The following is an 11,564-nucleotide window of genomic DNA, read 5'->3' as shown; positions in this document are numbered from 1 at the left end:
TATGTGCTGTCTGCTTGGTTTTCTGACAAACTCCCTTCTTTTCCTCCCCAAAAAAATAGAGCTCTGACATTGACATTATTGTATCTGCGCCATGGGTGGCCAGGGCCAGCCACAAAGGTTGACCTTTCGCCAGTTTTTTGTCAGGCCAGCATGCAGGCATGACATTTGAGCCTGTGCTGTGAAGATCAGTAGCTTGATGCCAGGCTTGAAATGCTACGTGTATGCGTGTGTGTAGCTTGCTGCCAACATCTGCAGCCGCGCATCGTCGTCTGCCGTCTACGTAGCATGGGCGATGGGGCCAATCAGTTTTTGCAATTATTCGGGTTGGGGTTGGGGACCCCCGACACGTCTCTCGCCCGCCGGTATGCCAGGCGTCGGGACGTGATGCTACTATGCTAGCTATGCTCATATGCTATCGACATGGGCTACGGGGTTACCGGTTACGATCGCGAGGCTGCGGCGGGGGCTCTCTCGCGCGGTCACGCGCTGCGTCTGCGACCTGGCCTGTGCTCACTGTTGGGCGCCCGGAGTGGAGCGTCGGTGCACAGTGCCGCCGGTCCTCTGGCCGTCTGGCGCCCGCGCGGCGGCACTTCCGCACAGTGCCCTGCGCGCCCCTGCTACCCGTCCGGCTGCGATTGTGAGTTGCGAGCCCCCGGCCGGCCTGCCCTCCCTGCACGGCTGCACTGGCGTCCTGGCCCAGGCCCCCGTGGTTGTTGATGGACATCCCGACAAGTTTTCGGTGCACGGGCTGGCAGCGATTCCAGCGGGCGGGGGGCGCGGGGAACGGGGCCGCCTGGTACGAGAACAGTGGCGGGCGCGCCTGGTCTGATCTCATCTGAGTGTCTGATGGCGCTTACGCCTGTTGCAGCAGCAGCAGGCGCAGAGTTGGCCAGTCGTCGTCTGTTGTCTGTCGTCGGCAAGTGTAGCAGCGCGGGCGGCAGATCCACTGTTCCCATCATCCTGGTGGGAGGGTGAGCCGAAGGTGAGGCAACGCCAGGAGGACCTGCGTGAGCTTGTCCGGTGATTGTCTGCCTCTAGCCCTCTACTGCAGCTCGCCCGTCGGTCCGGTCCGGCTGGGAGCAAACGCGAGGGCGAAACGTGGAACATGGCGGCACACGAGTCGTCCGGCCGGCCGGGGCTCATGCGCCGTACGAGTCAGGTCCGTTTGGATCCCAGTCGTATTGAATAGATCTTAATTAGAAGCATTAAATATAGATTATTTATAAAAATCCATTACACATATGGAGGCTAATTGGCGAGATGAATCTATTAAACCTAATTAGGTTATAGTTTGACCATGTCATGCTACAGTAAACATGTGCTAATGATGGATTAATTAGGCTTAATAGATTCGTCTCGTGAATTAATCTCCATATGTGTAATTAGTTTTATAATTAGCTCATATTTAATCCTCCTAATTAGCCTCTGAACATCCGATACTGCCAGTTTTACACATTGTATTCAAACACACTCCGACGAACCAGCCCACGGCTAGAACCAGCAGTAAGTGACGGAAGTGACGTGACACGGTGACGGTGACAGAGGGCACGGCGGTGGATCCATCAAGAGATTCGCTGCGCGCGGAGGCGACAAAGCTGGCGCGGCGGGATACGGGGGATCGCGGGAGCCCGGCGCATGCGGTGACGCTGACGTGGGAGCCGGGACTGACTGACTAGCTGAGGCTGGCTGACGGGGTGACGCCTTCTGCAGGCTTTGCCGTCTCAGCAGCGCTGCCGAGAAGGGCTCCACGGACCACGGTCCACGCCCCCTGAAAAAGGCATCGCGCACTTGGCATTCACGTCTCCTACCTCTGGCCTCTAGCGGATGGATCGCAAAAGAGAAGCAGTCAGGTAGAGCACCACCGTATGGTCAGTCCGTAGCTAATCTACTGTACTACGTACACATATCGTAGCCTGTACCGTTACGGTGTCACGGAGCGGAACTGAATACGGAGCTGAGCTAAACTGAAATCGTATCGTATCGTATGCGCGGCGGCATGCAGAGCGCGTCCGCGGATGGATCTGCGCATCCGCTTCCCCTACGCGAAAGCGACATGTTGCCCATCAAAGAAGACCAGCGCGCCTCGCTTGGCATCATTGCATGCGAACGGACAACCCCCTGAGAAGTGGATCTGGCTGGCCACGTGTAAAGAGGGAGAGACAGCCGAGACCGAGAGCTATGCATGGCCATCGATCACCTCTCGCTCTCAGTCGATCGCTCCGCTAACAGATGAGATCAGGAGCATGTCTGCAACTGATGAGCGTTTCCCTGACTCTGACAAGTGGGACAGGAGCAGGAAAAGCGCAGTGTCCGGCAATGACTGGTAGGTCCAGAAGTACAACCAGCAACGGGAGGACCCCATTTGTCAGGGAGTGCATCGGACATTTCCAGTAGCAGCTGCCTTTTTCCCAAGAGAAATTTGGCCAAAGTCAGTGCCCGCTCCGATCCTTTGGACCCGGGCCGAGCCTTGACTGGCTGCGCCATTTCTCTCGCCACTGTCTGCATGCAACCAGTGATGCAGGAATGAGCACACCGACCTCCTTCCATCCATCCTCCCTGATAAATCCTTGGCTAGTTCCTTCCATTGGCTTCCATTTCCACAAAAAAAAAACCACATGCATGAGCAGTGAACGCCACTCAGCAGCCCTGCAGATCTGTAGAGGAGGAGTCGACTGAAATAAAGAACAGTTGGCGCCGCGGTACGAGGATGGCGACCATGAAGCTGGGTTCCAAGCCGGAGATCTTCGTCCTCGAAGACCTCACATGGTTATCTCAATTTCTAGTTTCTTTTCGGTTGTGTTGATTGATTTACGATGTGTTCAGCCTACAATGTCGAGATATATTAGGCCAGATTTTTACAAGAATACTTCTATCTCTTATTTGGCACAGTAAACCCAAATTATGTTCATCCAAATCACATCCCTTTCCTCTCGGCATTTCTTATGGATTGATCATTTTTTAAAAAGAATAATTATGATATGTATATCCATCTTACCTACAATTAAGAGTTAATTTCACACCTGATCTCACAGTATGTGGGGTTTCAATGAACATTACCGTGGCCATAGGTTGAACGATTACAATGCGTGCGCATTGTGGATTGTACATTTCTACCGAATAAACTTTTTTTTTTGAGGGGGATTCTACCGAATAAACTGCTTGACTCATCCATCAGATCGAGTATTTTCCATCCTTTTGAGTTCCAAAATTTCATATGTTCGATCTTGACCTTATTCCCAGGAGATGCACTACCGAGCTTGAGAGTGATGTTGTTGTCGAAGTAGGAGAGATGTCCTTCTACCTCCACAAGGTTGGTTAGTGCTGCCGTTGTCCATTGCTACACTCTTTAATTAGAGTCCTGATCTTGGTTTGCTCTGAACCGCGGCGCCTCCTGGGTATATGCAGTTCCCGCTGCTGAGCCGGAGCGGCGTGCTGCAGCGGATGATCAGCGAGTACCAGCCCCCGTCCGACGGCGGCGGCATGTGCACGCTGCAGCTGGACGACATCCCCGGCGGCGCCAAGGCGTTCGAGCTGGCGGCCAAGTTCTGCTACGACGTCAAGATCGAGCTCAATGCGCTGAACGTGGTGTGCCTCCGCTGCGCCGCCGAGTACCTGCGCATGACGGACGACTACGCCGAGGGCAACCTCATCACGCAGGCCGAGTCGTTCCTCGCCGACGTGCTCGCCAACTGGAAGGACTCCATCAAGGCGCTGGAGACCTGCGAGGGCGTCCTCCCCACCGCCGAGGACCTGCACCTCGTGTCCCGCTGCATCACCGCGCTCGCCTCCAAAGCCTGCGCGTCCGACGCCGCCGCGCCGCTGCTCAGGAACGCCAGCGTCGACAAGGATGCGCTCTGGAACGGCATCCGGTCGGGCGACATGGCGTCCTCCGCGGCGGCGGCGTCCGGGATGGACTGGTGGTACGAGGACGTGTCGTTCCTCAGCCTGCCCATGTTCAAGCGCCTGATCCAGGCGATGGAGGCCAAGGGCATGCGCCCCGAGAGCATCGCCGGCGCCATCATGTTCTACGCGGGGCGGTTCCTGCCGGGGCTCAAGCGCAACACCAGCTTCAGCAACGCGCTGGCCAGCTACGGCGCCGACGGCGGCGGCGGCGGCGGCATGAGCAGCCGGAACATCACGCCGCGCGCCGCGAGCGTGTCGGCGCCGTCGGAGGGCGACCAGAGGTACTTCCTGGAGGAGATCGTGGCGCTGCTGCCGACGAAGAAGGGCGTGGCGTCCACCAAGTTCCTGCTCGGGATGCTGCGCACGGCGATGCTCCTCCACGCCAGCCCGCTGTGCCGGGAGAACCTGGAGCGCCGCATCGGCGCGCAGCTCGAGGACGCGTCGCTGGACGACCTGCTCGTGCCCAACCTCGGCTACCACGTCGAGACGCTCTACGACATCGACTGCGTGCAGCGGATCCTGGACTACTTTATGTCGTCGACGGACGGGATCGGGACGGGGTACACGTCGCCGGCGCTGGCGGAGGACGGCGGCGGCAGCCTCGGCGTGCCCCACGGCGGGACGCCGTCGACGTCGCTGTCGCCGATCACCATGGTGGCCAAGCTCATGGACGGGTACCTCGCGGAGGTGGCGCCGGACACCAACCTGAAGCTGCCCAAGTTCCAGGCGCTCGCCGCCGTGGTGCCTGACTACGCGCGCCCCGTCGACGACGGCATCTACCGCGCCATCGACATATACCTCAAGGTACACATTCAGGTTTCCTTTCGTGATCTCATCGACATTCAGGTTTCCTTTCGTGATCTCATTGGCATGCGCCCGTGTTGCAGTCGCACCCGTGGCTGTCGGAGTCGGAGCGGGAGCAGCTGTGCCGGCTGATGAACTGCCAGAAGCTGTCGCTGGAGGCGTGCACGCACGCGGCGCAGAACGAGAGGCTGCCGCTGCGGGTGGTGGTGCAGGTGCTCTTCTTCGAGCAGCTCCGCCTGCGCACGTCCATCGCCGGGTGGTTCTTCGTGTCCGAGAACGCGGCGGGGGGCGACGGCGCGCGGCCGCACCCTGGCGGCGCCATCGTCCCCAAGGGCGCCACCGCCGCCGTCGCAGCCAGCGCGCAAGTGGAGGTGGACAGCGACGCGGAGGACGACGCGCCCGAGGGTAAGGAGACCATCACCGACGTGAAGGAGCGGGTATCGGAGCTGGAGAAGGAGTGCAAGAGCATGAAGCAGGAGATCCGGAGGCTCGGGAAGCCCCGGAGGTCGTGGAGCCTGCTCACCAGGAAGTGCGGCTTCGGGGCCAAGGTGCAACAAGCGCAGCCAGCCATGAGCGGCAAATAGATTGTTCCTCTCTTCCGTTTGCTTAGGCAGTATATAGCCTCGTTTTCATTACCAGGTGTTATCTTTCCTTTATTCAATAGTTTTCGAGCTAGCTAGCTCTAGTATTATGCAATAATTACGTCCTTATGCTTTGCATGGATTATAATAAGGTAGCTTAAGCACAGTTAGCAATATCTTCTCACGATTCTGTTGTTACCTGTGGAACCCCTAAAATCTGTTTCTTTCACCAGCAGAGAACTCAGTTTCCATGCACCCCATTTTGTCCCGATGTAAAGTTGATCCGGGATAAAAGATTCACCAACCGGGACTAAAGCTCGATCACTGGTGGGAGGCTCACCAACCGGACCTTTTATCTCGGTTGCAAAGGCTAGTGGAAAACAAAACCCTGAGAGACTTTTTATCCCGGTTTGAAACACCAATCGGGATAAAAGACCCCCCGCTTTCAGTTCTCAGGATTTTTTTCAGCACCTGGCATGATGACCTATTTTATTCTGGTTGGTATTACCAACCAGGATAAAAAGGAGTCTTAGTCCCGGTTGAGTGACCCAGGATAAGAGTGAACCGAGATAAAAGACCCCCCTTTTATCCCGGTTGGTTTATCCCGGATGGATTATCGGGAGATTTGCATCCTACCAACCGAAACTCTACCAGTGTTTACTATTTTATATCTGGACCTGGATAGCAAGATGCAGTAAAACAAAGGCAACAAAGGAACAAAGGTCATGGAGTGAGTACATAGTTCGGCATGGATTTGACAAGACCAAAACCAGATTTTCCAGTGGGGCAAAGAATCACTCATCAAGATAAAATGAACAATGATGGTCACGCAAGTAGTTAAGAGTACATATCAGGCAGGCAAACGTATTCCCCTAGAAACTTAATAGTTACCTATAAGCACATCTGAACCTAGGTAAGAGATAAAGCTCTGGTAATGTATGCGGTATATATTACATGGAAGGCAAGAAGGCTATAAGCTATAAGTAATCTCAGAGACGCACTGCATATGTATAGCGATGTACAAGACAGCGGTACCAACTGCCACACCCTGTTTCTCTTCCACTCAGCAAGGCAGCTCTATCAAAAGGCATTTCGCAGTGCACCACGGGCCGCCTCGCGTTTCATCTCTGCTTCTTTTCCACTTCCACGGAAGTACATGTATACTTGCTGCATTTCCACAAGTTCAGAACAATAAATCTCAGAACAATTCCTCTGGAATGATAAAAACTTGAAGAGACATTATGATGATTGATGCGTTAAGAGTAGCTATGCACATAGACACCATGTTCCTAAAGAATGTCCTACACATCAGTGAGCAAAGGTAAAAACATCAAACCCACCTGAATGACAGCAATGCTGAGCAGTGATTCAAGGCAGAACATTCCAAATCCAATGAAGTAAAATATCTGTCAAACAAAAATGCGAAAAAAAATAGTGTGAACGATGAGCATTTACCATTTACCAGAAAAGATGTGAACCTGGCTTATTCATGTATAACTGAATATATATGATCAGCCAATCAGAAAAGGCAAAAAATCAAGTATTCCCAGGCCTGTGGACTGGTGCAAGATGCAAGAGGGCCATAACAAAATTTTAACTTGAATTAGACCCAAGTTAAGCAGTGTAGACTTACCCCCACAATAGCACTCCTGCCTATGACATCAATTGCCGGCAAAATTCCACTGTAGGAACAAAAAATTGAAAAGTAATTTGGCATTAGATAGTATAAGTTAGCTAGCATTGTACACAGATAATAGTTGGAAATATAGTAGCTGCAGTGTTCTTGCAACTTTACAGTAGCATAGGGTTGGGTAGGCATATGATGTAAAATTTAGCAGCGCAACAAGACTAAGTAAAATTAACACAAAATCAGTTGAACAAAGGTGGGGTTGCAGACCAAGAACTCAAGCAATTTGATAATAACTAGAGTGCTGCTTTAAGATAAGCTAACACTTGTGAAGCACGCGTAAAGGCTATGTCAGCAGTAAATTTGGCCCTAGTGCAAAATGATACCGGTAGCCTCAAAATTCTGAGTGTCTGAGCAGTGCTCTTTTATCCTCAAGTAACTGTCGGATTTGCGCATGACCCAAAAAAATAGTAACTTCACTTACAAAAGGATAAAGTCCAAATCATAAAACACTTACGCCAAAGATTTTCCTTTGAAAGGAAATGGAGGAGCCACAGCAGACCAGACACAAAATAGTATATGGAGCTGGAAGGGTAAAGATCATCAGCAAGGACTTAAATAACATTTTGGTCTAATATATGAAATGATGATAAACATACCAAGTAAAACAAGAAAAACCACCCAAACTTCAAAGCACTTTCAGTCCTGTAATAGAGATTTCAATAAGACAATATGTGAAACATATGAAGATACAATGCGGCAATGTGCATGAATAGCCAAGGAAGAAACATATACATAACCTCATCGCATTATAAAGTGGACGATACCATAGCACATAGGCCCCAGGGACACCAGAGATGAAGTAAATGATGGCTAGCAACCAGATCATCACACCTATTCAAGTGAGCCACTGGATTAGTTTCAAGTTGGTAGCAATTGATTCACAAGATGTAAAAATGAAGTAGTCCACCATACGTTCATACCTTCTCCTTTAATCCATGCTGCTGTGGTTGCAATGATGTTCCAAAAAAGACAGGCTGTCAATCCTGCATGATATCAAAGTTCACACAATAAGGACCTTAATGGAGCAATGCTATGCCACAATGTGACGGTGTCTAGTTCTTGTCTACTGACTTTAGTGTCTGCTAGTCTGCTTATCATCTCAGCATACCATTGAGGCATTAAACGATATTCCTGATTCCAACTACAAATGTGAGAATTGCTTTGGACATGGTTTGATAATGACCAAAATTGAAGTCACCCCCAAAACAAGAGTAATATTGTTTACATGTTAATCTACAGGATTCACTATCAAGACATTTTGAAAACAAGGGCGACATTTTTTTTTCAAATTCTCTACCTCAAAAAAATGGTATTTGTAGTCAGCACAGGAGAAAAGTTTTAAAATCAAATTCCATTTGTAATTTATCTCAGTTTTATGATGCCACTTCTCACGTGACAGTAAAAGTTTTGAATCCAATGAGATAATGTGGCGTTGCCATTAATTTCGAGGATATCTGTTACTTGGACATGCAGGTCTTCACTCGCAGCATTTGACAGATAGCACATAAAAAATTTGAGGCTTAGCTAAGTAGTTTACTTCTTTCGTCAGGCTATTTCCTACAATTGGAGGGCAACGAGCAACCAAGACTTACCCAGCAGTGAAGAAAATGCCAGGTACTGCATCCTTTGTAGGTGAACTGGTATCTCATTCGAAATGTCATGATGAATAATGGGCATAAAGGGTGGCCAGTTCTTATCTTCAATGACAATACCAGCTGTCAAAGAAAGGAAAAGGGCATATTATTAAAAGACAGACCTAACAAGTAAAATGGTTGCAGCAGCATGAGCAATAAGCAACAATTAGCGTAACTTAATTCTTAGAGAGAAACGGGAAACACTGAAGTAGCTTTTGCGAGAATGGAGCACATAAAGTAACATAGCATACAAAGGAGCCTTTCTAAACCACTAATTAGCAGTAAAAAAGAGTAAACTAAAGTCCTAACCTCTACAGTGCTCGATTTGCTTAAATTTCCTTTGAACATACTTAGACCAAAACTCCTGAATCACATTAATGACTAGACCACTCTGAAAAACTTCCTATATAGATCTCATCAACAAACTGACAGTTTGAGACCATCACATGATTTCTATCTTCAAATATTTTTTATTAGATATTCGAGCCCATATGTAAGTAATAACCAACCTCTGGATGCAGCTTCCTCCTTTCTTTTCAGTTCCTGAGTGCCAAGGCAACAAAGGGGAAAAAATCAGCTAACATATTCAAAGAGATGAAATATAGGGTAATGAGTGTAGATGCATCTGGGTTGTTTCAAATATATGAAACATCGCCGAAGCAACTTTTGCTTCTTTGAGAAGAACTGGTCAAAACTCAACACAGGTCACTCTTGAGCTCAGTATATTGGTTCATTATGTCCCAAAGTCTCTTGTTTGAACAACACAACAAAATCTTCTTGGATAAAGAACGAATGGGTAGAAGTGAACTGTTGGTAACAATGTGCAGTCTGCGCATACATTATTACCCTTCCACTAATAGCGCTATAAGTGGCTATTAGTTTTTTCAAAGTTATCCATGTTACTTGTTTTTTCAAAGTTTCAACCCAAAGGCGCACTTACGATGATTTAGGCAATGGTTAGTAGTGTTCTGTTAAGTGTGCCATTCCAACTTTAGCTGATTAGCTCCCATACGATGTTAAGTGTTCGCTGTTTCAATTACTCAGGAAAAGTAAAATAACGTAGTAATGTTTTGCGGCTCTTAGTAATGTTTTGCGGCTCTGTACTGCTACGTATTTGAGCACAATAAAATCATAACATGTAGGAGCCTTGAAAGATCATCCAGGGCATGCCATTATTTTTTATCAATGAGATGATTTTACTATTGAATGCAGTATAAGCACTTCATGAATCTGCAAACACATCGTTTGATCAAACACAGGGAACACAGGTATAACATGGTTTCAAGTTTCAATTACAAAGGCACATACCCTTTCCCGTTTGTTTAGCTCAGCCTCCTTTGCCTGCAGTTCTTTCTCCTTTTTATTCATGTCCTACATTTACATAAAAAAATATTCATCGCGTGATCAAACAACTATAAACACTCTTGCAAAAAAAACAACTACAAACACATCAATGAAAAAACATATCTGGAGTTTATTTTGGATTATGAACATCTAAAAAATATAGCATGACCTCTGCCGCTTGATCGATAACATCAGATGTGACCTTCCGAAAAAAAAAGAAAGGACTTACAGTGTTGGAATGAGAGCATAGTAATATGATTTTTCTTAGGCAGAGCGGACCTAATAAATATAAATTCGCACAATAATAACAGACTCAACGGGAGATCATGTACCTTAGTTGAATCAAGAGGTATGTCTACTGTGGCACCACGATCATTGTAGAAGCCCGCTGGTTCATGAGGAAGAGGTGGCATCCGAGAATTGGAAGCAGGAGGTACACTTCCTCCCTGCAGAATATGATGCATTTTGGAGATCAATCAAGCAATATTTAAAGAAAACAGACTGAATATTAGAGCCAACTGGAAGCTTGTTTTGCATTATCTACAAGATATCAGAAAACTGTTGCTCCAAAGAACCGTAAATGCTAGATGGAACAAACAAGAATGCATACAGAGTCCCAAACTCAAGATCTATGCAACCACTTAACAGTTTCCACACACAATGAACCCTGACAAACAGCTACTGCTACAAATAGTGCTCAATCCCCTTGTGTCATTAATAATTTCCACAGAAAAATGTTTTTACCATATCATTTCATCCACTAAAATGAGTAGTTCCTAATATAACCCCACGAATAATTCTTACAAAAAAAAGTCACTAATCAGAGGCTAACAACCCAGCAGCCCCAAATCCAAGTAGCAATTTCCAAAATTAATCATCATTTCTCCCTTGAAAACCCCAGAACAGATACAGCCAGTCAGCCACAGCCAAGCCCTATGCCCCTATCCTTGCCACAAATCGCAATAAGCGAACAACACGCAAGCCCAAGCACAAACCGGCACCTCACAGGCGAACCCGATCTTAAACCACGAACCCTAGCGCCAGCAATTCGGCAGATCCGAGCACCCACCACCGTCGACGGGTCCCAACGAAGCGTCACGGCCAGAAACCAGCGCCAACGGCCTGAAGCCCCCGAACCCAAACCCACATCCGCATCAACAAAAGCGCGGGAACAAGCTTCCACATGGCTACTAGATGAATCGCGGCCTAGAGCGGGGAGCAATCGCTACCCGGCTACAACGAGTGCACCGATTACTCACCGCAAAGGGGTTGACGTCGTCCTCATCGAACGGGTTGCGGTCGTACCTCCCCGCCATGGCCGCCTCCTCCTGCTGCGGCGGCGGGGTCTCCGGCGAGGGAAGGGAAGGGGAAGAGCAGCACGGGGCGGGGGCGGGGGCGGGGGCGGGAGGAGTCCAACCTCCCAACGTGGCGGTGGCGACCAACTGCTACGCGGCTGCCGCTTTCACTTTTAGCCGGGGTTGTTTACTTGACGAAGTGGGTTTGGAATTTCGGATTTGTTCTGGGGCTTGATTTTATACTCCTGCGGCTCTGGTTGCGTTCCCGTGGTGCCTAGTTGACCAGTGCGATTCTGCGCGTGCTGGTTGTGCG

The 11,564-nt window shown here is 49.2% G+C and overlaps 2 protein-coding genes across 2 annotated transcripts; one reads left to right on the top strand and one right to left on the bottom strand.

Annotated features, from left to right (window-relative positions):
- Positions 1 to 2,334: 2,334 nt before the first annotated feature.
- On the top strand, positions 2,335 to 5,517 carry LOC117855591 (BTB/POZ domain-containing protein At5g03250). Its single transcript, XM_034737972.2, has 4 exons — positions 2,335 to 2,766; positions 3,241 to 3,310; positions 3,406 to 4,707; positions 4,791 to 5,517. The coding sequence occupies exons 1-4, from the start codon at positions 2,708 to 2,710 to the stop codon at positions 5,289 to 5,291; spliced, it is 1,932 nt and encodes a 643-aa protein (XP_034593863.1). The 5' UTR covers positions 2,335 to 2,707; the 3' UTR covers positions 5,292 to 5,517.
- A 545-nt stretch (positions 5,518 to 6,062) lies between these two features.
- Positions 6,063 to 11,408, bottom strand: LOC117855592 (secretory carrier-associated membrane protein 2). Its single transcript, XM_034737973.2, has 12 exons — positions 11,216 to 11,408; positions 10,289 to 10,402; positions 9,921 to 9,983; positions 9,122 to 9,155; positions 8,571 to 8,693; positions 7,899 to 7,961; positions 7,716 to 7,809; positions 7,575 to 7,620; positions 7,433 to 7,500; positions 6,922 to 6,970; positions 6,629 to 6,694; positions 6,063 to 6,455 (listed from the first exon to the last, which is right to left on the bottom strand). Exons 1-12 carry the CDS (start codon positions 11,270 to 11,272, stop codon positions 6,369 to 6,371), a joined length of 864 nt encoding a protein of 287 aa, XP_034593864.1. The 5' UTR covers positions 11,273 to 11,408; the 3' UTR covers positions 6,063 to 6,368.
- Between the last annotated feature and the right edge of the window lie 156 nt (positions 11,409 to 11,564).

The sequence above is a fragment of the Setaria viridis genome, chromosome 5 (assembly GCF_005286985.2).
Source record: "Setaria viridis chromosome 5, Setaria_viridis_v4.0, whole genome shotgun sequence".
Lineage (NCBI taxonomy): Eukaryota > Viridiplantae > Streptophyta > Magnoliopsida > Poales > Poaceae > Setaria > Setaria viridis.
Note: the sequence above shows the minus strand (reverse complement) of the source record. Positions and strands in the feature narration are given on the sequence as shown.

What these genes read in the sequence shown, in the direction of transcription:
- LOC117855591 (XM_034737972.2), top strand. Translation starts at nt 2,708, where the DNA reads ATGGCGACCATGAAGCTGGGTTCCAAGCCGGAGATCTTCGTCCTCGAA. An exon ending in TGTCCTTCTACCTCCACAAG is followed by an intron (nt 3,311 to 3,405) that starts GTTGGTTAGTGC and finishes GGGTATATGCAG; the next exon opens with TTCCCGCTGCTGAGCCGGAG. An exon ending in CCATCGACATATACCTCAAG is followed by an intron (nt 4,708 to 4,790) that starts GTACACATTCAG and finishes CCCGTGTTGCAG; the next exon opens with TCGCACCCGTGGCTGTCGGA.
- LOC117855592 (XM_034737973.2), bottom strand. Translation starts at nt 11,272, where the DNA reads ATGGCGGGGAGGTACGACCGCAACCCGTTCGATGAGGACGACGTCAAC. An exon ending in ACGACGTCAACCCCTTTGCG is followed by an intron (nt 10,403 to 11,215) that starts GTGAGTAATCGG and finishes CATATTCTGCAG; the next exon opens with GGAGGAAGTGTACCTCCTGC. An exon ending in TACCTCTTGATTCAACTAAG is followed by an intron (nt 9,984 to 10,288) that starts GTACATGATCTC and finishes ATGTAAATGTAG; the next exon opens with GACATGAATAAAAAGGAGAA.